Source organism: Gadus chalcogrammus, chromosome 10, assembly GCF_026213295.1.
Source record: "Gadus chalcogrammus isolate NIFS_2021 chromosome 10, NIFS_Gcha_1.0, whole genome shotgun sequence".
NCBI classification, from domain to species: domain Eukaryota; kingdom Metazoa; phylum Chordata; class Actinopteri; order Gadiformes; family Gadidae; genus Gadus; species Gadus chalcogrammus.
In genome coordinates this window covers 17,882,587-17,909,168 of record NC_079421.1, presented here as the reverse complement: position 1 = coordinate 17,909,168, position 26,582 = coordinate 17,882,587, and the positions used below count along the sequence as shown (strand labels likewise).

The 26,582-nt window shown below is 44.4% G+C and overlaps 3 protein-coding genes and 2 non-coding genes across 9 annotated transcripts; 1 reads left to right on the top strand and 4 right to left on the bottom strand.

Annotated features, from left to right (window-relative positions):
- Nucleotides 1–904: 904 nt before the first annotated feature.
- Nucleotides 905–12,855, bottom strand: ints6l (integrator complex subunit 6 like). Its single transcript, XM_056600720.1, has 18 exons — nt 12,574–12,855; nt 12,371–12,448; nt 10,276–10,425; nt 9,724–9,813; nt 9,221–9,404; nt 8,402–8,530; nt 7,890–8,053; nt 7,431–7,583; nt 6,807–6,939; nt 6,232–6,326; nt 4,848–4,958; nt 4,182–4,400; nt 3,955–4,081; nt 3,493–3,635; nt 2,384–2,612; nt 1,482–1,928; nt 1,242–1,335; nt 905–1,064 (listed from the first exon to the last, which is right to left on the bottom strand). The coding sequence occupies exons 1-18, from the start codon at nt 12,772–12,774 to the stop codon at nt 962–964; spliced, it is 2,850 nt and encodes a 949-aa protein (XP_056456695.1). The 5' UTR covers nt 12,775–12,855; the 3' UTR covers nt 905–961.
- A 918-nt stretch (nt 12,856–13,773) lies between these two features.
- Nucleotides 13,774–20,464, top strand: mospd1 (motile sperm domain containing 1). Its single transcript, XM_056600733.1, has 6 exons — nt 13,774–13,904; nt 14,700–14,923; nt 15,010–15,085; nt 15,394–15,626; nt 16,095–16,256; nt 17,452–20,464. The coding sequence occupies exons 2-6, from the start codon at nt 14,764–14,766 to the stop codon at nt 17,481–17,483; spliced, it is 663 nt and encodes a 220-aa protein (XP_056456708.1). The 5' UTR covers nt 13,774–13,904; nt 14,700–14,763; the 3' UTR covers nt 17,484–20,464.
- pabir2 (PABIR family member 2) lies at nt 17,450–26,490 on the bottom strand. 5 transcript variants are annotated; one of them, XM_056600731.1, is made up of 10 exons: nt 26,399–26,490; nt 23,829–23,907; nt 23,683–23,736; nt 23,452–23,495; nt 23,299–23,353; nt 22,469–22,570; nt 22,211–22,296; nt 20,366–20,430; nt 20,174–20,270; nt 17,450–19,863 (listed from the first exon to the last, which is right to left on the bottom strand). In XM_056600731.1, exons 2-10 carry the CDS (start codon nt 23,829–23,831, stop codon nt 19,728–19,730), a joined length of 642 nt encoding a protein of 213 aa, XP_056456706.1. In that variant the 5' UTR covers nt 23,832–23,907; nt 26,399–26,490; the 3' UTR covers nt 17,450–19,727. The 5 variants fall into 5 exon arrangements, with proteins under 5 accessions (XP_056456706.1, XP_056456707.1, XP_056456704.1 ...); XM_056600732.1 differs by lacking the exon at nt 26,399–26,490 and adding an exon at nt 26,304–26,386; XM_056600729.1 differs by lacking the exon at nt 26,399–26,490 and adding an exon at nt 25,658–26,297.
- LOC130391077 (small nucleolar RNA U109) lies at nt 20,600–20,749 on the bottom strand. The gene has a single exon (XR_008896868.1). It is a non-coding gene; the product is annotated as a small nucleolar RNA U109 (small nucleolar RNA).
- On the bottom strand, nt 22,738–22,887 carry LOC130391078 (small nucleolar RNA U109). Its single transcript, XR_008896869.1, has one exon. It is a non-coding gene; the product is annotated as a small nucleolar RNA U109 (small nucleolar RNA).
- Nucleotides 26,491–26,582: the final 92 nt, after the last annotated feature.

Sequence of the window (26,582 nt, the reverse complement as noted above, 5' to 3'; positions counted from 1 at the left end):
TGCTTTGGCCACTGATTGTGTAAGACAGAGGAGTCGGTTTACGGGGGTGTTGAAGAATCGGTACCACATTGGCATCCTCACGGTCACAAGTTTGTATTGAAAAAAATAACAAGACAATTATTGCTGTTGTTGAAGTTTGGACACCACTGACAGTTGGTTGATAAACCGTGGAAGCGACTGCACTATGGTTGGTCTGTCACGTCGGCCAGTCCCATATCTAACCTCCAAATTGTGGAGTTTTGGTGTCCAGCCATCCAACCCCGGTCTTTCTGAATGTGGATATCATGCCAACAGTTTGAGGTAGACCAGATTTCTCATGTGAGCCCAAACTCTTCATTAGTGCATTGTCGTTTTTTTCTTTTTATACCTTTAGTAGGAAGTATAATTACAGTCTATATGGCTGTAAATACAGTGCTAAAACATCAGACCAGCTGAACAGATACCCTATTATTAGCTTCTAATAATTATAAGTATAGTAATACTAAGGAGCTGCCTTGAACCCCTTGACCCAGAGGAGTGATTGGGGATGGTGCAGGTAGCAGCCATTAAACAATCTCCCCAGCCACTGTTAGCTGACAGCAGCTGGGTCTGCTTCCTTTTAGGATGGAGTGGTGGTATGTGTGTGTGTGTGTGCGTGATGGCAGAAATGTGTGCTCCGCAGACCTGGGATGGGAGCCATATGGAAGTCTATGGCTTGAAGAGGATTATAATCTCTCTGACTTATCCTCAGAGGATCCAGTCCCAGCCTTCAGGCTTAAACCCCTTAACCTCCACCTCGGACAGGAAGTGATGTAATGGCCTGGGTGGAGGGGGTTGGTGTACAGAAGGGAACCACTAGCCTAGCTAATCATCGTCCCCTTCATATACCCCCCCCCCCCCCGCCCCACCGCCACCACCTGCCCAACTTGAGCCTCCCATGTGTTGTTATTGGCAGATGCCAGTTATTTCCACAGTCTCTTCACTATCTGCCGTGGTCGTTGTGGAGCTGTTGGCCTGATGCCTGCTTCTCGTCCATCTCCACCAGGGTGTCTTCCAGCTGCTGGATCAAGACACGCTTCTTGAACCTAGAGGAAGAAGAACAAATGCTTTAGGGATTAACCTAGAAGACCATCTCTGTCTCTGTCTCTGTCTCTGTCTCTCTCTCTCTCTCTCTCTCTCTCTCTCTCTCTCTCTCTCTCTCTCTCTCTCTCTCTCTCTCTCTCTAACTCGGTTTAAGGTAGTCGGGGGTGTGGTTCTCTCACCTTGCAGCCTCTTTGATGGCATGGTGGATCAGGTACTTCTGGACATGCACCGGCCCCCTCACTTCCTCCAGGAGTCTGAGTATTGCTTCAAAGTCTTGAGGAGAAAGCACAGAGACAGACGGCAGAGGGCGATGTAAGGGCAGTACCGAAAGAGATGGAAAAATAAATCAATAAAAACATCCTCCAGTTACTATGGAAATTGAATCCTCAACCCAGGGCCCGTGTGTATACTTCACTCACTGCGCCCAGGTTTCCGGACCTCCTTGACGACCCGTGTCCGTAGCTCGGCCTGGCTGCAGTCCAGCGGGGGGATGATTATCGTCTCCAGAACCGCAGCGTCCCCTCCGGGGCCCTCCGACTGTCCGTCGTGACCCGGCGGACTCAGCGCGTCGCAGCTCTGCTTCTCCTCCACCAGACCGCCATTACTCTCCTCCTCCTGCACCTCCTCCTCCTCCTCCTCCTCCTCCTCCTCCTCCGCAGGGTCCTTGTCCTCCTGCACGGCCTCGTCCGTCCCCCCTGGAGGGTGTGCCGGTCTGGGCCTGGCCCCAGGCCCGCCCCCCCCCTCCTGGGGCAGGACGGCGGGGCTCCCTGACAGTCCGTCCACCTCGCTGGGCCAGGAGAGCGCCAGCTCGGGCAGCAGGGCGGCCCCCTCCCCGTTGCTCTCAGGGAGCCCCACGCCGGAGCCATCTGCTCCGAGAGGAGGAGGAGGAGGAGGAGGAGGAGGAGGAGGTGGAGGAGGAGGAGGTGGAGGAGGAGGAGGAAGAGGAGGCAGGGTCATTAAAGGGTTTGTGTGGATCCAACTGATACCGTGTGTTGAAGCTCCTAGTGAGACATTGATGCTAGTGTTATGTTAACTCTAGTGGGATACTGTACCAACAAATATCAATTGAAAAATAAATAATTATTATGAATTAATATTCCCATTCTTATATCCATGACATAACAAATGCAACATTAATCACTGAGGGGTTTAATTCATGTTACATTCATTGTATTGTTTAGCCGGACATGAAATAAGATTTTTTTTTTTTGTTCAATATATTTGGTTATTATTATATCATACAAAACGAGGGAATGGTAAGGGGAACACTATCGGGCTTCTGCTTGTCCCAAACCAAACCCTGCTCCCTGGCTCCACCTACCTTTGTGTTGGGGGAGGAGCTTGGCTGGGCTCTGCGGTGACAGAACCCCCGGCAAGGGCTTTCCCGCCACGTGGTTGGCAACGGGGGGCGGAGTCTGCGGTCGCCGCAGCAACGGGGACACGCTGCGCCTCTTCTTGAGCGCCACGCCGGAGCTGAGGTCTCCTGAGCCCGCCCTCTTCTTGCTCTGCGGGCCGACCACGAACTCATCCGCCTCATCGATCATCATGCCCTGGGGGAGAGAGGACCTGTTAGAGGACTGGGTCTCCAACGGGGGGAGGCCCGCGCGATTGAGTGGTACACAGAGGTATCTCCAAAAAAAAAAATAAGTTATGTCATTTATTTAAAAACATAATCACAAAATGGTCTAAAAAACTTTAGACCATGAGATCATTAAAATGGGGTTTGAAATAAGTTAAAGGAATAAATATGCCTCCTGCGTGAATTGTTTGTAGCTGAATAGGGCAGGCCTATGCTACTGTAATTTGTTATAATGTATATTGTGTTATGTAACATCGGTCACAATGGTGGTATTTGGGGAGACAAATATTTTCTGAGGTAGTACGCGGTATAAATGGTTTGAGAACCACTGTGTTGGAGGACTGGCTCCCTGACAGTGGACCGGGCCACAGTAGTGTCTCTGAGTGTAGAATGTGTCCCCTATAATTGGTTCAATTGATGCTCTCCTTTATAACTGATTCATTCAACGTAATATTGATTTCTTGAAACAATTTCATACATAAGTGACAAATACTGCAACCCATCAAATGTGTGCCTGTATCAATGTGATACTTCATTTACCAATTGCTAACACCCTCTCACCCTATATATGATATCCTTGTAATAATGTGTTTGACATTTCAAATAACCATGCTCTTCAATTTTAAGTAAGTGGGCCTTCAACTTCTGGCAAGAGGACCGGGCATCACCATGGTAAACTCTATTTCTTTCTCACCAAAGGGAAATTTTTTCGATCCTTTATTTGACGGGAGCTTGTCATCTATGAGCAGGCTATTGTTGGGCGGCTTTCTCTACGACGCGGGTACGGGTAGACTGGGAGCAAAAAGGTCCCCGTCCCACCATCATAGTATCCTGTCCCCCCCATCATGTACCTTCTTGTCCTGTTTGAAGGGATTGCCGAACGTGTGCAGGCGCTTGGGCTGGTCGGGGTCCATCTCTCTCAGCGGCGACGGCATCATCTTCAGGTATTCCTGGTAGTTCCCCATCTGAGCCACGGGGATACTGTGCAGATAATCTTAAGAGGCCCAGAAGCGAACGGGAGGAGAGAATGAGGATTTGAACGTGCATTTGCCGTCACATCAACATCATTCGAAATAAAAGTCATCGGGGATCAAAGGTCTGTACTTGGAAATTTTAATTTTTTATCATAACCCAGTCACAGTCAACGCATTCAAAAGCAACATTTTAGCTGCAGGTGGAAGCTATGAAAGGTTTTGAATGGTATCCAATGTTGGAATTCTTGCTATCGATATCGACACTACACCTGTGCCATTAAACTCCTATTGAGAATCAAATCCTCAATTCCCCTTTCCCTTAATGATTAAAAGATCTACCTTCGTCTTGACCTCTGATCAGCTTCTGCGTACTCCGGAGCAAATTGGAGCGCATTCTGCTCAGCTGGTCCAACAGATTCCTCCTCGGGATGTCGTATGCGTTCCTGTACGACTGAGGCTTCAGACTCTATGGACGGGCGCCAAACAAGCCAATCAAACACTCCTCCTCACAGGCTCAACCAATCACACGTCACAGGCATTTGGCGAGTGGAGCTGTGGGGGGCTACCTTGTTAAGCAGTGCGATGTGGAAGCCGGCAAACTCTTTGAGGTTGACGTCGGCCAGGTGCAGGGGGGACTCCCCGGCTAGGCCCTGGAGGAGCTGCTTGAAGTCCCGTCGGTGGTGGGCCAGGGACAGCGAGCTGGAGAGGCTCCGGACCTTCATCCCAGTCTCCTGGGGGGCCTTCTTGCCCACCGACACGATCAGACGCTCCGACTCCATCTTGGCCTGGGATGTTGACAAGAGTGTTGAATGAATGGTTTCTGTTTTTTCAAAGGGCGTCCTCAATTCCTTTTATAGGGTTCTGTTGTTGTGTTTATCATATGCGCAATACAACAAAGGGCAATTCTATACAGTGGATCAGTGGGCAGCAACAACTACATAGTAGTCATAGAGAAATATTAAATGCATTAAAAAGAGTCATAAATTAGGGCAGAAATAGCAAAGAATTTGAAAATAACAGAAAAAAAACATTAGCAGCAGCACAAAAACACAACGATGAGTACTGTATACATGAGAAGAACCCTATCATCACCTAATCTTCAACGTATTAAGCTCATATTACACCCAAGTAGATCGTTCAATGTTTAGACCTCGATTCTTTATAATGATAACACATTTGTGCAGACCCATTATTGGTTGCACTAAGATCCCCAGTGAGCTACCCTGAATCACCTGTTGGCTGAGTTTCTTCAGGTAGGCGATAACGCTGTAGCTGAGGCCACAGTCCATGTTGTCGGCGATGAGGTTGGGCACCCCCATCATCCTTAATGCCTTCTTCAGCGGCTGTGAGTCCCAAAACACACACCCAGCACAAGGCAGAGGAGCGGACGGTGAGAATGGGACCAACCCAGGGCTAATAATAATAATAATAATAATAAATTTTATTTATAATGCACTTTATATTCAAGAATCTCAAAGTGCTTCAGAGAAAAAAATACCAAAAAACTATTAAAAAGGGGGAACCTCAAAGAAAGTTTAGCTAAATGCTCTTTTAAAGAGATGGGTTTTGAGGTTCCGTTTAAAAAGAGCTGTAGTCTGTGGAGCCCTCAGGTGGTCAGGGAGGGCGTTCCATAGTCTAGGGGCAGCAGCAGAAAAGGCCCGATCACCCATGGTGCACAGCTTCGTATGTCGGGTTTGGAGGGTGTGAGTGGATCCTGAACGGAGTGTACGTGAGTTTGTCGGGGGGGTGAGGAGTTCCTGAAGGTAGAGGGGGGCAAGTCCGTGAAGGCACTGGTGGGTGAGGAGGGAGACCTTGTACTCAATTCTGAGTGAGACAGGGAGCCAGTGCAGTGATTTCAGGATGGGGGTGATGTGGTCATGCTTGCGCACCCTCATCAGGACCCTGGCAGCACTGTTTTGAATGTATTGGAGCCTCTGGATGCTCTTGCCAGGGATCCCAATGAGGAGTGCATTGCAGTAGTCCAACCTGGAGGAGACAAAGGCATGGACGAGCTTCTCTGCATCAGCCAGGGTGAGTGATTGGCGGAGTTTGGCGATGTTCCTGAGGTGGTATAAAGCTGTCTTACAGAGGTGTTTGATGTGGGTGTCAAAATTAAGTTGTGGGTCCATTTTAACACCGAGGTTGGTGACGGATGTGGAAAGGGGGATGTTTTTGCCAGAGAAGGTGATATTGGTGATGGTGGGGGAGCGGAGCTGATGTGGCGTGCCAATAAGGATGGCTTCCGTTTTATGGCTGTTAAGTTGTAGGAAGTTGAGCTTCATCCACGCCTCTATCTCCTCCAGGCAGGTGGTCAGTGTGGATGTTGGCAGAGGGGCAGAAGAAGTGGGGGTTGTCCTGATGTAGAGCTGTGTATCATCAGCATAACAGTGGTAAGACAAGCCATGCCTGCTAATGACACTACCCAGGGGGAGCATGTACAGTGAGAACAGTGTGGGGCCCAACACCGAGCCCTGGGGGACACCGCAGGTGACGTTGTTGGTGTGTGATTTTGCTTTGCCCAGGGCAACGTGCTCAGTTCTGTCAGTGAGTAATAATGATCCATGTTCACGAGGTGCTAAGTGAAAGCAACGTGAGAAGGCGCGTCGGGTTACCCACCATGAGGTAGTAAGGAGGCATCGTCTTCAGGTAGCTCTCCAACGCCTGGCGCCACTTCAGATTGGGTTTCAGCTTGTGTACCTTGAACAAGTCATCTGCAAGGAAGAGAGGCCATGGGGACGAGAGAAGAACATCAAGGTTGATATCCCTTCCGATGTATCAATGGCATAATAAAGGGGAGGTTAACCCTTACAAAATAGGTTTTGAAAAGCCCCACGTGGGGATGCTGCTTACCATGGTTCATGCTGATAAAATGTTTGATTGGTGAAATGTCATCTACCATGTTAAGTGTCATGTGTTTTTTGGTGCCACCTGCTATATAAACTGGTGTCCGAACGATTGGCTTGTGGCGCCATGTAACAGAATGGTGATCAAGCCCATGGCCGGCTAATGAAAGCCCTTGCATTTGCATAATTATGAATGTTACGAACTTGGGTGTTGGTGGCGACACGTAATCTCTGGGAAAGATTACCACTTGCAGCCAAAGATGTCGCCAAAGACAACAAAAGATGAAATCTTTTAGGTTTAGCCACTTTAACACAAGACACTAACAACAAGTGTGTGTGAAGGCTCACCGAGTAAGGGCAGAAGCACCGGGTAGTTGTAAGGCATGACGAAGAGGTTGACGCAGGTCAGCGTGGTGCTGGCCTTAAGGTAGCCGAAGGGTTGGCCCAGGTCGCTGGGCTTCCCACTGCTGCTGACAAACACCTGGCGACATAAGGGGGGAGCTCAGGGTCTAGCTTTTAGGTAACCTCACTAACACTAAAGGGGAATACTATGGGGTATCTGACTGCGGATGAAGAGTTCCCTAGTCCAACTCTGGGTGGACCCTTACAAATACAAGCTAGAGATATAACTGGATTTAATTCTGATTTAATTCTGATTACATTTGTATTCCTCATTCTGGATTTCATTTTAAAACAATGCATAGAAAGACATATCATTGATTTATTCTTTTTCGCTGCAAGAGCATGCAGTAACTATTTACATAAAAACAGTGACTGAAGGCGAGCATATTAATAATAATAAATGAAATTTATATAGCGCTTAATATGGTACTCTAAGACGCTTAGGACACTGGAACTGTTCCGACCCGCTTCAACTCAGAGTCTACCTCCAGGTCAAATCACACACATGGCTGTACAACAGTACGGCGAGACAGACCAACATGTGGAGCCGTTGGCGAGCACTGGTCCTACCTGCCAGCACATGTGCGGGGCCTTCCTCTCCAGCACGTACTGCGTGAGGGGCGAGGGCTCCAGCTCGTACTTGTCGAAGGGCAGCTTGTCGATCACCATGGGCTCACAGTCGGCACAGGAGAAGCGCACCACGGGGTGGGCAGAGCGGGGCGGCTGGGGCCCACACAGGTGAACGAGTGTCAATATATTTAAGAGTGTGTGGCTTTTGGATGCAACGAAAAACAACGTTTGTTTCAGATGACTCCAATGGTTTTAGTCTATAAAAAGTGTATCAATAATAACATTCGGCAAATGACCACCGTCTTGCTTTGACTTTGTATATAAATATGATCAACAAAATAACCAAAATATTAGATTATCGTAGTGATTGTTTAGTATTTGTGATGATGATGATGATGAATGATTAATTGATTAATCGTTTAAATGAGCATGGACAAACTCTATGTCCCGATCTCTCACCAGAGCTGGAGAGTTGGGTTCTGGCCAGAAGGACTCTGGGATGGGCCAGTGGCCCACGGGCAGTCCGGTCTTCGGGTTCGGGCGCACGTAGATGAGCTTGTGGCAGCTGTGCCAAGGTTGTGAGTTGAATAACGATACAGATCGGCTTGACTCTACGGAGCCATCTGTAACGCAAACAGTTTGAAATAAGACAAGACTTTCACATTCCCTAAATTGTTTGACAAGTCCACAGACATACACTGCCTCACAAGTATAGCAATACCTTGATAAAAAACGTTTTTACAACTCTTAGAACAAGTACTATCATGCCACCAATGAAATAACTTGGCAATACATCTTGGCAATACAACCTAGCTGTCATAATATTTTAAAACCCATAGAATGAGGTGTTCGACGGGTTTCCAACTTTATAAACGCCTTATTCAGGTTCAGACACGTCCAGTATTCTGAATTTATTCTGAAGGGTTCTAAATGAAAGGATTCTGGGCTGAAGGCCGGTTGGTGGAACCTACCTTCCCCCGCTACGGGCGGATCGGAGGCGCTCCTCTCAAAGTTGATGACCACCCCGCTCTGGACCTTCTGCACCAGAGACTCCAGACACTGGTTCAACATCCTCTGGGTCCGCACGCAGTAGGAGCGTCCTGCGAGAGGCCACAGGCTCAGACTCAACAGGCTCAGACCCAACAGGCCTAGCGTTAACCTAACGTCTGGGTTGTTCTGGGATCAAGGCCTATCATTTTTTTAATCGCTATTTTCTCAGTCACTCTGAGTTGTTGGAGTTTTTTTTAATTCTGCATAATGTGACTTATAAATGTTGGGGCAGTCTAGAGGCTAGGGTGTTTGACTCAATTACAATTAGGGCATTTTGCAGACGCTTTTATCCAAAGCGACTTACATCGGTTAATACACACATTGACACACCGACGGCAGAGTCAACCATGCAAGGCGACAGCCAGCTCGTCAGGAGCCGTTAGGGTTAAGTGTCTTGCTCAGGGACACTCAGCTAGGAGGAGCCGGGGATCGAACTAGCAACCATTCAGTTACAAGTTCCAAATGCTCTACCTCCTGAGCTAAGCCGACCCAGCCAATAGGTTCAGTGTATTCATTCCCCAATGGCTGAGGCATACCTGTAGTTAACCTAGAGCTAGATGTCTAACCCCGCCATCAAACCCCTCTCTCCCAACCTCTCTCCCAGACAAAAGCATCTGCTAAAACAAAATGAAACAATTACATACCAGAAATGCCTAATAGTCTGTCATTACTGGTGCTGATGAGTACTTCTGCTACACTGGCGACGCTACCTTCAGAGAGAGAGGAAGAGGACACCTTACCTCCGGTGACCTCACACATCTGCGTGATGGCAGACTCGTCCGTGGGGACGCTGCCCAGCTGCTCGCTGTCAGGCGTGGCGGCCCCCGGGAGCCTCAGAACCAGGGCGAACAGCCGCTGGTCCCACCGGAAGGGCTCCTTCGTCAGCTCACTGCCTGGCAGGGGGGAGTTCAGCGGCAGGTGCAGCTGGGCCGTGAGCCAGGGAGAAAGGGAGGGAGGGTAGAGTGGTAGAGAGAGGGAGGGAGGTAGAGAGCAAGGGAGAGGGATGGGAGAGGGAGTAAGACATTTGGAAATACTATTTTCCAAATGTTTAATTTTTGTCTACCCTTATATCAAAAAAAGACATATGTATATAATATATAAATATACATATACATAAACATATATATATATAAGCATAAATGGTATTCCTTCCATTTTTCTAATTTTTTTTAGGGATTATTTGTGCCAGTTTAATAAATGTGAAAATGGATTGTGTCAGCCGTTCTGCTGTTGTTGTTCTCACCTCTTCCGGAACCCCAGAGCTGTGAGTCAGCTTGTTGCCGTCAGTGATAGTGATGATCACAGAGGGCTCCAAGAAGAACGGGTTACGACCCTGTGAGGACGAGACAGTTGGGTTAGAGCCGTGATAAAACGTGTCACATATCTGGTTACCGCTCAGACACTTTATATTCCATCCAGACCCATACAAAAAAAAAAACATTAGACACGTGATTACATGTAATTATATACATATACACACATACATCTGAGCGACCCTGATAAAATAGCCTAGATCTTTTGACAGTCTATATTATTGTTGCTTACGCCTATGATAGATAGGAGGAGATGGAGTTTATGTCCAAATGAAATCACTGAGAGATTGGTTAAGCTTGTTTTGCAGCATTAGCTATCGGAAAAAACAACAACCACAATACCATTCGCTAATTATTGACTCACTATCTAGCTATTCTTTGGTATGTTCATCCCCTTGATATTTGCCAATAGTTTCAGGAGGACAAAACTTGAAAACGGTCGACGCCATACGCTGTGCGGCGGCGTTGAATGCGTCTCACACCTGCCCGTAGTTGTCGATGCCCGAGACGAGGCGGTTGAGGTTGAGGAGGTCGAAGGCGGTGCGCAGAGCGTGGCCCAGGGTGGTCAGGCCAGACGCCTGCAGGTTCTTCAGCTCGCTCATGAAGGTGGCGTGGTTCTCCTTCCAGCCGGCCTGGAGACACACGGAGGCACAGGGGGGGGTCGTCTAACGGTGTGACCGCATGGGGGAACGTCCATGTCTCCACACAAGTCACAAACACTTTGGAATAAACCACAGAGGGGGATGAATAGATTAATAAATCATTTGGTTTCAATATCACCAATAGCTTATCCAACATCTTACTATGTCCATGGCCTAGACTACAGAGCTTTTTTCAGGGGAGAGTATCTAATTACACACATGATAGGAATTGAAAAATGAGAGGGAGGGAGAAGTGAGAAACCACAACACAGGCATAGGTAAAGCCGAAAGACTATTGGCTCTTTTTCCTACTCAGGCCAGTTGCCAATGCAGCTCCATACTTAACCTTACGTGACCTGAAAGTGACCTGTAAGCATTGACAGACATCCTGCGAAGAGAGAATACTAATGAAAGAAGGAGAGTCTACCGCAGGTTAGGTGGTGTGTAATGACACTGCCCCCCAATAAAACATTGCTAATTTACAAACAAAAATATAAAAGGGAGCTCAGTATAAAGATTACACATAGGAGTAAGTGGCTACAACGCTAGGTTAGATAAGTTAATAAGGGAGGACCATCACTACCTGAGACAGTCCTTTTGTCAATGATTAAGAACCTAAGTAAAATGGGTCATCCAAGAAAAACCTCAAGGCTGACTTGTTGAACGTTGAGAAATGTGAGAGCACTGGGTAAAAAAATTAAATAAACAATGTAGTTAAGGTGCTGTCTTAAAAAATATGACAGATTATATGCAAGTTATATTTTACATTTAATTTGATAGAAAGAAAGTAAATTGAATTTACAAAAATATATATAAACAATTCATTTGATTTGAGAAGCATGCTAAATGTCTTATTGATGGTTAATGTTTTCGGATTAAAGTTAAATGTCTATCAAGGCTCCTCACTAATAATGTGTAAGACATAACTTGAGGATGGTTAACTGTGTTGGAGAGTGAAATGGAAGAAATGCTTTGAAGAGGAATGAACATCAAGCTGCCTTCAAAATAAAAGACTCCTCTGTGACAATGGAAGAGTAATGCACATTACACTTTATATATTTCACAGGATCTAACCTCGAAGGACTCTGTGACGTTCTGCCAAAATCTACCAAGAGTTAAGAGAGTAAAGAGTATGAATTTCAGCCATTTATATGCTCTTTATAGATTAGGTTTATTTGGGTTTAGAAATTGCAGCTTGAAGCATGGCATGTTCCAAAATATTCAATGAATTGTTATTATGTGATGACATAATTTCATTGAAATCCTTGCAATGCCGTGTGTATGCTTGTGGGGGGAGTAGCGAGAGAGAGAAAGAGAGAAAGAGAGAAAGAGAGAGAGAGAGAGAGAGAGAGAGAGAGAGAGAGAGAGAGAGAGAGAGAGAGAGAGAGAGAGAGAGAGAGAGAGAGAGAGAGAGAGAGAGAGAGAGAGATGGGCGGGTGCAGGTGTGGGTTAGTGATGGGTGTTATATGACAACAATTACTATTAGAAATGAATACTATGAGATTATTAATAATATTCTAGTGGGGCATCCATTGAATCCGTTAAAGTATCTCATGTGATTCAACTCATCAGATTGGCCAATGGTTAAGCGTGGAGGTCAGACGTACAACGGATGCAAGGGGAGGGTATATTATGATGTGCGGGCTACCCGACCAATCCAGACCATTTAATGTAGAAAAGGGGGAGACGTCAGAAAAGATAACAAATCTCTCCGCCTCCATCTCGACGCCCGAGACTTTAGTCCACACAAAAGCAAAATGTCCGCTGATGTTCGGATGTACGGCTGCTCCGGTATGCGGTTATAAAAGTAATAAATGCAGTTTTCGCCATCGAGAAGCAACCCTTCACTCGTCGCTACTCAGATGGACAGTAACGTCTCATTGGCAGACAACAGCTTCGAGTGATTAAATAAAAAATTGTACCATTTTCTAATTACCTTTACTCCGTATGGTGGATCATCGAATGTAACTAGCATGTACCTGTCGCCCCTACTAGCCGGGTCTCGAGCACGCAGCTGTCAACAGAAAACCATATAATACATATTATTATTATATTAACTGACCGAACGCTCCCAGCGGAACCCGCGCTCATCACAGCAATGTACGTGCTGAAAAAATGGGGGTAAAATCAATCCTTTACCTTCATAAAGATTTCAACCGCGCCTTTAGCAATGTCCAGATATGTCGTACCCAAATAAGTGCGCTGATTCATAGACGCGGACGTGTCTAACAGGAAAAGTAAAATAGGCATTTTAAATATAGAGTCAGAAGCTATATGCTTTCTAAAAATACCTATTATTATCCACATATGGCCTATCATGCGGCTGGGGCGTTCAAGCATGTGTGTAATATTTTTGTTATAATCGGACCCCCCAAAAGAGGGTCGTACAGCCAGCCCTCGCCGCTGCCCTCTCTATCTGCCTTTCCCCAGCACTGTCTGGGCTCGCTGTTGAACTTCTGCTCGCAGCGGAACGGAACGCCCCCATTCCACCGGCCGAACTGGATTGGCTGAACCGCTTCACCGTAGCCACGCCCTGCTGGGTATAAATATGTAATGAGCTCTAGACCGCTTATCTCCTCCGTTGTAGTTCCCACTTCTCGCTTAACAGATACGATGAGTTTATGCAGTCGCCAAAGCTACTTTGTTTCGCTTCTACTATTGTACGTCTTGCGTGCGCATAATATAACCAGCACGTGATTGGTCAATTCTAGAGTTACATTACACGATGATCGCATTATATAAATGCCTGAAAAAAAACACATACATGAAAAACCGCAGCTTCTTCTCTTTATTTCTCTTCAACCCCCCCACCCACCCCACCCCATTGCATTACGCTACGGGTGGGGGTGGGCGATCATGGGGTGTGTAAGAACATCGGGGCATAAACATGTGGATGGTTAATGACGAATATGTTTTGGAAGCATGCACGATCGCGGTATGGCCAATCGTAACTGAAACACATAGCGAGCCTTGTTAAGCTTTGTAGGTACAAATGGTCTTCAGCGACATTCTAGGGGCATTTTCGCAAGTGCTTGGTTGCACGTGATAGGCCCGAGGACCTGTCCTGAGTAAATTTATACATCCCACATTTGTTGTTGATTTCCATATTAAAATCAAGTACATCACAGTTGTATTGATTACTTATTTATCATGGTCGGAAAATGCACTCGATCTTTAAAACTTGTATTACTGCAAACATCTCTCTGAAAAAAACAATGTGATTAAAAAACTGTCGATAGAAATACGGAGAAAAACAAAAACAATCTCCACATCCAAGCGAGCGTGTGGTTGTTGACGTCATGAGCAGTCTGGCGGAATGTCTTCGCCCTCGGATGTCCCAGCATGCACCGCGCGGATGCAGCATATGTTGACAAAAGAAACAGCAAGAGAAACATAACAGGGTGGGATCCGAGTTCAACAAAAACACTAGCGACACCAAACTAAAACAGGGCACTACTGACAGTAACAAGGTAAACCTTCGTTGATAGTATATGTGTTCTCTGAGTGCTGTATATCGCGATCGTAATAGTGAAAAGTATTAGCTTTATGAAGTGGCTACCTGTGTTGTCGTCCCCTGCTAGCATGATCATAACACAATATTAGCATTACAGTGCAATTGTCATTCCTTGCCTTGAGGGCTGCTGATTGTGTGGTGTGTATCAGCGGTGTATGGGTCACCAACAAGTGGAATCACCCAACACACGTTGCTCATAGTGATCAGTCGTTACTCACATGAATATTACCCCTGTAACGTGGTGGACCATTATATAATATTACATGTATTGATACTGCCAATGTCTTTGAGATATGCATGCATTTTTTATTATTATTTTATTATAACACTGTGAGGGACGTTGATAAATACTCCGTCGTTTAATTTGTATTATGAAGAGAGGCTTTGCAATGCATTAGCGTACAACGGATACTTAGAATAGTACATATACGTAAGACAGGGTATTTTATGAGGGGTTGCGACATGAGTCAGTTCTGCGGTTGAGGAAAACACATGCGAGTAACTACGCGGAGTCTACACGCTGCTGACGATTATAGTCACCTTATATTCGTTGTCTTTTTACCTCCTTTCATTTTGACATTGTAATGATTCACGAGTTAGATATGGATATAACCTAGGTAGAATATATGTCGGTTCATCAATTCCCTTTTGTGCACATCTAAGCAAAGCTTGGATGTTATGGCCATAAGTTGAGGGCAAAGAGTGCCATTTCTGACTGAGGGATATCATATCACACATCTGTGTCGTTCAGTGGAGGGAAGAGGGGCCCAGTAAGACCTCGGACGGGAAGGAGAGAGGGTGCTCAGCTGGAGCCAATGCAGCCCCAGCAGCAGAATCGACAGCCTGAGCTCGTGGAGGGAAGCCTTCCTGTGTTTGTGTTCCCCACAGAGCTGATCTTCTATGCAGATGAGCAGAACTCTCACAAACAAGTGCTCACACTCTATAACCCTTATGAGTTTGCACTTAAATTTAAAGGTCAGTGGGAAGATTACATCCAATCTAACCAGTTGAATTGTTTTTTGTCAAGGGTTGGTGTGAATATTGTGTGATTTTTTTCTCAGTGCTATGCACAGCGCCAAACAAGTACACCGTGGTGGATGCAACTGGAGCTGTTAAGCCACAGTGCCGCGTTGACATGTGAGTAATTGATTACAAGTCTATTACAATGTATTGCAGACAGTGTACCATATCTATTACAATATTCACTCTTAGTCATTTAGCAGACCTCTTTATCCAAAGTGACTTACAGGTGAGGGTGATGACATTCAAAGCCTACGATTGAAACTGGAGTAACATTAAAGTGAGTGCAGAGTAGCAAAAGGAATCAGAAAGTTATTTTGTTATTTGTTTTTTCTGTGTTTTATTTTGTATCTGTTCTTTAGCTGATATGATATACAGACTACCGCTGCTAATTAACGGCTCTCTCTTCCTTTTTATGGGCTCAGAGTGATCCGACACAGGGATGTACGTCCCTGCCATTATGGGGTTTACGACAAGTTCAGACTCCAGGTGTCGGAGCAGAGCCAGCGGAAGGCCCTGGGTCGCAAGGAGGTCTCCGCAACGCTGCAGCCGTCGGCCAAACAGGACCCGCCGCATCCCCGGCCTCAGGAAGAAGAGCGCAGGCTGAAGGAACAGCTGGCAGACAGTGTGTTCTTTGAGCAGACCGCATTTCAGACAGGTTAGTAGAGATTGTAATATTTTTGAGATTTTGGTGCAATGTTCTTAAATGGCCACTGGGTCGCGCCAAAGATTCTGTTACTCTCCTCCAGTGTCCTGTCATTTATTCAAGAAGATGTACTGTTGACAAGGTTTGGTTCTTGCATCTGGTCTCAAGTGTAAATGTCATGTGAATTGAACTCGATTATATATAATATAATTAATGTTTGCAAGCAATAAATTACAATTGCAAATACTTTCTAGTTATTCTTACTTTGGTAACTATTGGTGTTTCATTATCACTACCATAATTAGTTATTATTTCTGCTGTTCTTATGCAAAGAAAAAAAACAGAAAATAGAATTCAACATCACATGGTCAAATGCGCTAAACCACAATATCCACAGTACATCTTTGCTGGCCCAATTTGGATTCTTTGCACATTGTGTGTTTATACGTGTCTCTGCATGTGTGTGCGTGTGTCTTCCAGAAAGCCGGGCTGTTGCCGGAGGACCCAGTCTGTTGACTGTACTGCTGGGGCTGGTTTGCGTGGCTGCCCTGATGCTTCCCACCTTGGGGGACGAAGAATCCACTGTGCCTGTCTACCTCCACTTAAGTGTTAACAAGAAACTAGTCGCTGCTTATGTTTTAGGTGAGTAATATGCAAGCGCAGTGATAGATGCACGCAAATACACCACAAGTATTAAACGTACACTATGGGACTTTTCTACTACAGCCATTTACTTTTTTTAAAGAAGGCTGAAATAGAAAGTTGATCACGAATAAACCACAACCATATTTGAGTTCATCCATCGACGGAAGTCTGGTTAATTGATAATTTTATTGATATTTATCAATCAAAATAAATGTATTGATTGATAGAATACTATTTTATCATATGTGTATAAATGTCAATGCTAGTTTATATTGCGTAAGATGGACATTTCCGGTTTCATAGCAAAACTCTGTAAAAAGAACAGGATATATTGGTTTTAATAAGGGCATTGTTCCAGGAATACCTGTTTGGACGATGGTAGTTCTGTAGTAAATAAAGTGAGTCTAGATGTCATTCAGATACATTGACATTTTCAGAAGACAGTTATTGCTAATAACCATGCCGCTAAAGCCTTCTAATGGGAAAACGTTTTTTTAGGCATCCTTGTTGCAAACCGCTGAACCCCACCCTTCATTATGACATCTAACTCAGGGCACACTCACACTAGGCAAGTTTGCCTGTTCCGTGCTGCAGGAAGATTCAGCAAGATTCCCCCCCTCCCCACTCCCCCCGCTGGCCCGTGGTCACACTGCTCCCAAAGGCCGTGGCCTGGGCACGATTGCTCCTTCATACATACGTCATCACGTCGTAACACGATAAATACGTCATCGCCAAGCGTCCTCGCCGCCATAACGACAATGGAGAACAACAACGTGAATGCTGTCGTCGGCCCAAATTTCAAGTAAACACTCGACTTCACTATCGCACCAACGTAAACCCACTCGTGAACCGCTTGCCGCCATTGTTTAAAGTGATTGTTGTGGGGAAGAAGGGCATGGACCTATAAAGAAAGAAGGGTTGCGCCAGGACTACGTCATCCAGCTCACGTTGCGTATCATCTCATTAGCATCTGTACTTTGGCCACGGCATACCTCTCCCAAGTGTGCCGTGGCCAAGGGGCTGTTCTGTGCTGGAATACGGATGGCGTGGTCACACTAGCCAAACGTTCTAGACTTAAGTATGCAAATGAGCTTGGGCACGGGGCCGCGGCCCTAGTGTGAGTGGCCCCTCAGTCAACGGCAAGTCACCTGGGCTGCTCTAAGCATCTGCTAAAATCAACTTTATTTCACAGGTCTTCTTACAATGGTCATCCTGCGTACATGAAGCCAGTGAGCTCGGAGAGATACGAGGGAGGAAAGAGCCCTGCAATACCCAGGGATGTGTACCACTCTGCAGCTGGCAGTAAGGGAACAGGGCCCTGGGATGTCTGTTCATCTCTGACCCCTTCCTTGAAGCATATTCATTTTGCCTACTTGTTGAAATGTATTTATATGAATTAACATTCATCATTGAACAAACAGACAATGAAGACCTCTAGATCTGGGGTCAAGGATCTCTCCGGTCGAGAAACTGGCTCTTTGGGTCCTAGAAAGGGCTGGTGAAGTATAACAAGAGACATTGAATTACAGCGCTATACTAATGTTATGTATGCCCCGTCTGTACTTCCTTTGCCACCATTTGACAGAATGATAAACTTGGTTAAGTTTTCATGCAAATCGCTACATGTATATAAAACCATTTTTGTTTTCTTACGCTACATGTACATAAAGCCATTTCACTTTTTTCTTATAGGTTACCACGTTCATCTGTCATATTATTGAATTTTAGACTAGTGTAGGTTCAGGATTCTTTTTTTTAATGACAGTTCAAATGTTATTCTGGCTTCTTCATTAAATGTTGAATAAAGTCTGAACGTCTTCAGATCAGTAAATACTTTGACTTTCTGTGATGTAGTGGCCCAGATGTACTTATACTTGTGGGAACAAAACTTATGATTGTGTTAATGCTGGATATTCAAGAAACGGAATAATTTATGGTTACCTCACACTACCGTAGTAGTGTGACTGCCTCTATAATACAATTTTGGGCCAATTAAATACATGTCGATGGGGGCAAATTGAGGACCAGAGCTAGTGGAAGTAAACGATAATATGGACTGCAGAGTAGATATGATTGTTACTTCAAAAAATGAGGCAGAAAAATCGAATATAAAATCACCTCCTTACTAACAGATCGAAAGCTAAAAAGGTCCAAAAGGAAGAACTGTCCATTGACTTTGCCTTTCTCAAGGAATCACTCGGAAAAACTATAAATCCAGTTCTGGTACAGAATAAAGACTCAAATTACTAACAGGCAGTACTTCCACACTTCCGACAAGAATAAATGGGTTTATTTTAGAACTTTCCCACACACGGTTCACATACAACTGAAACATCACTGCAGGAACAGGTTCTGCATCGAATCTTTTTCAAACGGACCAAAGCAGAAACAGGAAAAACAATAAAGAAGTCAATATCTTTCCCCTAAAATGTTTGTGCCTGTATCAGAGGAAGAAATTGTATGCACATAAATGTTACTCAGCATACAATTATGTATAAACAGCGACGGAGCAGCCTTAACGTTTCAATCCCAATAATACAGAGCATTCTCTGATTAAGTCTGATCATCTGCCAAGTCAAGTATTTTGCCCCAACAGTAGGCAATTCAACTTGCAGCGAGTTTGACAAGCTGGCAGCAAGTATGACAAGCTGGCATGGAAATCTCAACACAGTTTACAGCCTATGGCATAAAAAAAATATGAATTACAGGGAACTGAAAACTCGTGTTACAATCAACTTCCAATACGGTAAAATTGTAACCAGGAACGCTGACTTATGCCTCCACGGCCATGAATTTAGTGGCGTGCTGAAGGTCTGTGCCTCGTGTTCAACCTCACAGCCAATAACCAAATTAAAACTATGATATTAGACAAGGTTTAATATATACACATATACGTACAATAAAGCAAGAGGAACAAAAATAATTTAAATCCTTTCATACAAAACCTGCAGACTGTACAGACAATAGGCCTTTGAACAAACGTTTTCCAGCACAAACAGGGCATTCTACACATCCAAATAGTCTTTTTTTTTTTTTGTCCAGTGCTTAATGTCTCTCGCGGGAGAGAACCAGCTGATACATTGGCAGTATAGACATGGAAACACAGTATCACTATGAAGCGATGCACCATTAAAAAAAACCTCCACAACTAGCAGCTGGTGCCCTTAAGGTCTTCCTCATTCCTCCATCACAACAGTCCCACCTGTGTCTCTACAAGCAAAGCACACAACCATGGCTTTTGTTTCCTTTCAGACATATCAGGACCCTCCAACCTGAAGCCAAACCACCAGCCTCACAAAAGCAAAACATGGTGAAAATCCACTTAAACTAAAGCTAGGTGAAGGAGGGTCCGAGAAGGAAACACAATCTTCACCCTCCTCAGATGGAGACCGTCGTTTCACCATTTCATCTTTCTCTTACTCTAGTGTCTCTTTATCCTGCTCTAGTGTATCTTGCAAGTCTCCTTGTTCACTTAGGAGACAGGTCCTGGAGGGATGTGAAGGGGGAATTGCTGGAGGAAGGCGAGACTCCCTCCATTTTGCCAGGCGATCCAGTGGAAGAGCACACACTGCTGAGGCTGCCGTCCAGCAATTCTGGGCTTGGACTGAGGGAAAACATTTAACGTGATTATACCATAACATTACATTTGCTCAGCCTAAGCAAACCAATTCAACACAGAAATTGCAATAATCATACAAAGAGTTAAAACATGGAACGGGTACAGCAACCCGCCTTGAAATATATCCTAGTGGATTCCAATTTATACTGTAGTACTACAAGTCTTAATTATCTTGGTGGATTAAAGCAAATATGATACAATTTGTATAGAGGCTAAACAACATTTTCCAAGGTCAACACTTAAACAGGGGAAGGAGAGTATCTTAGGCTATTCTGATTGGGGACAGACGCCTTACCAGGAACTGACATCCAACAGGTGGGCTATATCTGTCGACAACATGGTTGTAGTCCCCTGAAAGAGCCTTTTAGGTTGGCTCTCTATGTCCATCTCCCCTGCAAAACAAATCAACATTAAAAGGTTGTTTTTTTTAACGGCGCCTTTCACAGAAACCAAAAGGTGTTTCACCAACAGCATTTGCCAACCGTACCTTTGCGTTTGATTGGCCCCAGTATGCTGGCTCTGATGCAGTTAATCGGACTTTGACTGCGGCGGCTAAACGCAAGCAAACCAGAAATATTTATTCATACTACATTTAAAATCATAATGCATAGAATTTCCCAACTTCTGCATAGAAATCAGTTAAGGTACATTTTGACACTCGCATGTAGAAATAGAATCCTAACATATTCAACCACTGGCATGAACCGGTGCAAATAATGCATCATGTTGGAGTATTATACTACCGACTCAGGCTGTCCTCGAGAGACTGGTGGCCCTGATAACTCCAAGAGTTAATCTAGCATGTTTATGCGTATCCAAACTCTACGATGAAAGAGAATGGCAAACCGTGACCATAGGTCCCAACATGCAGACCGAACGCACCGCCTTTCAATCTATGGAGATCCTACTGGAATTCATGCAGTCCCTTGTAACTGTACGTCCACACCATAAAGTTTCGCTGCGAATATTTCTGTTTGCTTTGGTCGCTCATGACGTACAATTCAAAAGTGCCTGCCGGTGTTCCCTGGGATCCACGCAAGTGCAGAGCGTCTACATTCCGATTGGCTGTCAGTTTTTTGCCGCTGAAACGCGTCATAGTAATTTGCATAAAGTTCAACAGTTTTCAACTTTTTTTGGACGCTCTGGTCGCTCAACTTTGGCCACTGGTAGCGTTGGTCGCTTTGGTCGCTCTTGCCCATAGAAAGTGAATGACTTCCGGCGATTTGGTAGCTCAATTTGCTTCTGGTGTGGACGTACAGTAACTTGAGTAGCACCATGCTGCGCAATTATAGACCTCATACTGAACCTAATCTAATGCTGGCCAATCAACATTAAGATGGTCAACCTACCAGTCTAATATTATTGCCAATACCGAACGCATTGAATAATAACTTACAAATAACAAGAAACTGGTGCAGGATAGTCTAGGCCTGCTGGAGTCCCAGCCTTAAAAGGGGAAATCTGATGTAAAATGGATCTGGGATGTTTTGTATGATAACGAGTTTGAGTGTTTGTTTGTGAGCAAAAAAGCACATATAGACGCATTCTTAAGTTGGCTGTTTTTAGCCGATTCCTCCAAAACTCTATAAACTTGGAATGATAAGGGCATGTCTCATAGTAAATAAATCAATCACCATTTTAAACCACTTACAAGGCTAGAGGTATCCCGACACTTCTTTGGTAGTATAATAGTGTCTTGACAAATGAAACGAGGCATTGATAACTTTGTAAGTGTACAGATTATTTATTAAAAGAGGACATTTCATACACACAATACCATCAGTAGTTCACCCGTCAACGCCATCTTGTCTTTAAGGCTTGATAAGTCGAATAGCAAACAGAGCTTGCGTGTACAGCCTTACACCCGTTACCACGCAAGCTCTGTGTTTGCCAATCGACTTATCAAGTCTGAAAGACAAGATGGCGTCGACGGGTGAACTACTGATGGTATTGATTAATAAAATGTCCTATGTGTACACTTGCAAAGTTATCAATGCCTCGTTTTATGTTAAGACCTTTATTATACTTCCAAAGAAGTGTCGGGCTACTTCTAGCCTTGTAAGTGGTTTAAAATAGTGATTTTTTTTTTATCATGAGACAGGCCCTTATCATTCCAAGTGTATAGGGTTTTGGTAGAATTGGCTTAAAACCGCCAACTTAAGAATGCGTCTTTTTTGCTCCCAAACAAACATTCAAACTCGTTGACACACTAAAAATATTCCAGATCTATTTCACACAGGATTTACCCTTTAAAGGATAAATGCCTCATGCCCGTTACTGGCTAGAGGGTTAATAACCAGTCACTTCGGGTCAAAGACCAAGTGGTGCTCACCTGAAGCGCCGGGTGGGGCTGGGGATGGGGCTGGGAGAGAGGCCGTTACTGCTCACCAGACTTTGTAACGAAGGAGAGAAACACTGCTGCTCGCAACACAAACGACAACAGAGATAACAGTTGGCTCTTAATGAAATTCAAAACCAGTCAAACTATCATGAGCCACACCTCCAAAGTAAGGGGAGCATCAACATAAGAAGCAGAGCATCAACATAAGAAATAGGGCATCTACACGACAAAGGGAGCAGAGGGTTGCACCTTCTTGCCGATCCCTCTGGTCGGGGAGGGGGCTGGGGAGACGGGCACAAAGTCGATCCTCTTTGGAGACGACGACACAGACTTCTCCAAATCGTTGTCGCTCTGCAAGACGGTGAATGAAGAGGTAAGAACCAGTTCTGAATGACGACTGGTCACATGCCAGGACAGCCAAACATTTTACCATTGTATAACTACCAAGCCATTACAGGGCCGTATGCAAGAGTCTTGTACAGAATCCCCACCGCACAACATCACGTCATTAGGAAATAACATGTTGGAGTATTATACTACCGACTCAGGCTGTTCTCGAGAGACTGGTGGCCCTGATAACTCCAAAAGTTAATCTAGCATGTTAGTATATGTCCAAACTCTACAATGAAAGAGAATGGACAACCGTGACCATAGGTCCTAACATGCATAATGTTTTTTGACCAGAAAGACATGGAGTGGGAATCATCAAAAAGGTCCTGCCACAAGTAGGTTTCTCTTCACAATTTTAAACATCCACAGTAACTTATGTGAGGTATGCGAACAGTTACTGAAACTTTAAATTAATTCTATATGCACAAACCTTGTGAAAAACATCAATAGGGAGGGATGAACCAATTGCAATGGTACAGTATTGTACCTAACTCCCACCTTATTCTTCACGTTTAACCTCTGTTTTTCTTTTATTCCTAGTCTGTTTTACATAGTTTTGATAGGGCAATATGTAAAGCGTCTTAGAGTACCATATTAAGCCCTATATACATTTCATTTATTATTATTATTATTATTACTACTACTACAGACAATTAAGGCTTAAATGGATAACAAGGATCCTGCTTTACCAGATTGAGGCTTTCCTCCCAGGACTGGCTCATCTGCATTGCCGCTTGCACCTCCCTGCAGGACACAGGCAGAGCAAGAGGTTGGAGCTTGGCAAGGCAGCCATTCCCTTCACAAGATGCATGATGCCAAGTTGGATCCAGAAAATGACATACCTCTCATGGGCGGTCTCCCTGTTCATTACATCTATACCCTCCTCCTGCAAAATAAAACATTATTTAAGGAATGGATATCCTTGCATTGTGTATTACTCAAGTATGGCCGCTAGACATGGCAACCTGTTATCCATGTGGATCCAGTTGTTGGATTAAAAGCAAGACAACATGAATAATCAAATTAAAAACACCATGTGTATCATAACTTGTGCTCATGACAAGAGTCCTCACTTGTTTTATCTGATGAAGTCTTGTGCTGGGCACTCGAATGGGTGACGATGGAACCTGGAAATGGAGATTACAGGGATGGATTCAATTTGTCAAATAACGGAAAGAAAGATTGCCGATTATGTGTGCATAGTAAACTCATTTAATACCATATTGGGCCTGTTGACAACAGTTGTGCTATTTCTTCTGCTGCGAAGAACCTCTCGCTGGAACACTTGACAGTTGTCACTGTAATATGAGTATACAAAACATAAACAACGCCATCACATAAGTTGTACCTTGCAAAATTAGCTTTAAACAAATCGTTCCAAATAAAGATCAGTAATTCAGACATGATATAATGAGCATAGGTCCAAATGAAAAAATAAAGACCTTAGGCCATTTATCATGGGTGCACTGTTCGATCTTCTCAATTGTCCATCAGTTTGAACAAGTGAATTTGAAATTTCAAGATCCAACTCCATCTTTTCTTGTGTCATAACTGCAGGATTGTTCATCTTGATAGTGGAAACACTAATCCAACTAAACTAATTCTAACTCTAGAGGCCTGTCGGTTGACCATTTACAAAGTCTTAGTGTTCAATGAACTATTGAGCAGACGTTATAGACAGGAAAACAATTCAGCAGCTGTAAATATGGCCCAAACCACCAGGCCCTGTGTTGCATTACATCGTAGCGTTAATGGCCATGCATGTGGTATGTGAACGACCACACGTTGTCTCAAGCGTTAGGCGTTTAAACCCCAACAAGTGCCACTGCCCTATTCTAACCTTAAGGTTATGACCAGGTAACAACTTTCCTGGTACAAGTTAGCATGCTCCAGCTACACAACGCACAATGCCCGGTAGTTAGCTAGCGATCCGTTAGTCCGAGTGAGCAGAACAGCATCGACTGACGAGGTAACTTCTGGAACGACACTTGCATGCTATCGCTTCAGGTGAGTTCCACTAACCAGGGAAGAAGGCGACGTAAAGTGTCCTTATGAATAGCAAAGGTTTAAGAAGAAAAAAGCAAAACTTAAACTGAACTGAACGACGTTGTTAGTTAATGTTAACGTTACTATAGTCCACAGTGCATTAGCTGAGGGAAGCTAACACTGCGCTACTCTAAAGCAAGTCTTCTCTAGGCCACTCAGCTCGCTAGCTGGAAGAGGCTAGGTGCAAGCCACAATGCCATGTCCACAGGCCTTACAAACAATCCGCCAACTAAACACACGAGTCCATGAGCTTGAAAGTCATCCCCACATGGCAATGCCTCAAACCTCGTCTAACAAAAAAAACGTATAATATTATATCCTGGACGGCGCCGAAAACGGTGTTCCTCACAGAGGCTTTTACAGTGGCTATCAATGCTATCACAAAGTTCACGCCCCTTTCAGTTGAACGCGAGCCGATCTATCCAATGAAAACGCTTCGACCGGCATGCACTTTAGTTAAAACGAAACCATCCGATTCAAATGCAACTGTGTTTAACATAATTATTAGCTTTATTTCTAGCATTGTATCAAGTGTTAACCTGTGTCCTAAATAAAAGGAATATGTTTTATTGAAGTAAAATTTCGCGAAGAAGTTTGATAATGTTAGGTTTTGTGTGAGGCCGCTTCATGAACTACAGCTCTTCGCTGCTCTCGACGCGAATGATATACGTCACCACCCGCACTTGGAACTCCGGTACAGACATGGCGATCCCTCTGCTGCGCTTTACGGCTTTTTTCCAAGGGGAATCCATTATAAGTCGGGGCATGTGGAGAATTTCAGTTATGCCGATGGGGCGATTGTCGGTCTTGTCAACGCCAGTCGCAGGGAGCTTGACGTCACATACGAGACATGTAGTCTTTCTCATTTTGTTTTCTCTACAGCCGTTAACTGAACAATTGCACAATAAACGGCCAAACTCTTGAAGTGAAAAATTATCATTTAAATCTACAAACAACAGTGTAATTCGGGGCACATAAAGACTGGGACCAGGAAACAATTACCTTCTCTCCATTGAAACCCATTCATATTTGTCGATCTCTCGGGTCCCATGGGCTCTACCGGAAGGGGCGTGACTTCGCCACTTTGGAAGCTAACTATTTATGCTTGATGGCAAATATATCTCTATAGTATTTTGGTAGGGGGATAACTTTATTAAAAAAAAAAATCAACATTTATGTTCATAGTTCACACATTGTGAAATGTATGGCCTATGGACATGGTCCATACATTGTAAATGTATGGACTGAGTAAAACATTGGGCCTAATCTTACCGCAAGGGGGCAGATTGAGTGGTTCTGAATGTTGGATAAAATACTTTTATGATAAGCCCCGATTCTTGGTTAATTATATGTAAAAGAATAACCCTTCTAAATGCCATAATAATCAAAGTTCTATATACCACAGGTAGCCTAACACATGTTTTTTGTGACTTATTTTCATGATTGTTCAATTTGAGTAATTTTGTCATCTTAAAGGGGTAGTTTTGAATTTTGGACATAGGGCCTGATTCCCAAGTTAGCCCTTCTGTTCTTTATCATTGGTGACAGTTTAACACATTTCATTCAGTCCTTCTAGTTGCAGAGTTTGCTCATGCTAGGCTAGCGCACGGCAACGGGCAATACTAGCCTGCTAATAAAACAGTCTTGCCCACTCAACAGTACACCCGCGGCAAATCCACTATAACGCCAGACGGTCGCTGTAAATGTCTGTGTTGATAGAATAATGTTGGAAATAAAACCAACCTTGCATTACAATGTATTTTGAGTGACTTGCTGTGTCTCAGCAAGTGTTATATTCCTGGTAGGCTATGGCAGCGGCGGACTGATATAGGTTGAATTCCGCTGCTGCTGAGAAAGTAGTCCCTCAAATCAGGCCCTATGTCCAAAATTCCGAACTACCCCTTTAATGGTGATATTAATAAAATAG

Bases quoted from the DNA above. Each gene is read 5' to 3' on its own strand.
- ints6l (XM_056600720.1), bottom strand. From the start codon at position 12,774: ATGCTTGAACGCCCCAGCCGCATGATAGGCCATATGTGGATAATAATA. The intron at 9,814-10,275 runs GTGTGAGACGCA...TCGTCCTCACAG, and splicing joins GCATCGACAACTACGGGCAG to GGTCGTAACCCGTTCTTCTT. The intron at 7,584-7,889 runs GTGAGAGATCGG...TGTGGGCCCCAG, and splicing joins AACCCAACTCTCCAGCTCTG to CCGCCCCGCTCTGCCCACCC.
- mospd1 (XM_056600733.1), top strand. From the start codon at position 14,764: ATGCAGCCCCAGCAGCAGAATCGACAGCCTGAGCTCGTGGAGGGAAGC. The intron at 14,924-15,009 runs GTCAGTGGGAAG...TTTTTTTCTCAG, and splicing joins GTTTGCACTTAAATTTAAAG to TGCTATGCACAGCGCCAAAC. The intron at 15,086-15,393 runs GTGAGTAATTGA...TTATGGGCTCAG, and splicing joins CCACAGTGCCGCGTTGACAT to AGTGATCCGACACAGGGATG.
- pabir2 (XM_056600728.1), bottom strand. From the start codon at position 24,176: ATGAACAATCCTGCAGTTATGACACAAGAAAAGATGGAGTTGGATCTT. The intron at 23,496-23,682 runs GTGAGGACTCTT...TTTATTTTGCAG, and splicing joins GACTTCATCAGATAAAACAA to GAGGAGGGTATAGATGTAAT. The intron at 23,354-23,451 runs GTATGTCATTTT...TGTGTCCTGCAG, and splicing joins AGGGAGACCGCCCATGAGAG to GGAGGTGCAAGCGGCAATGC.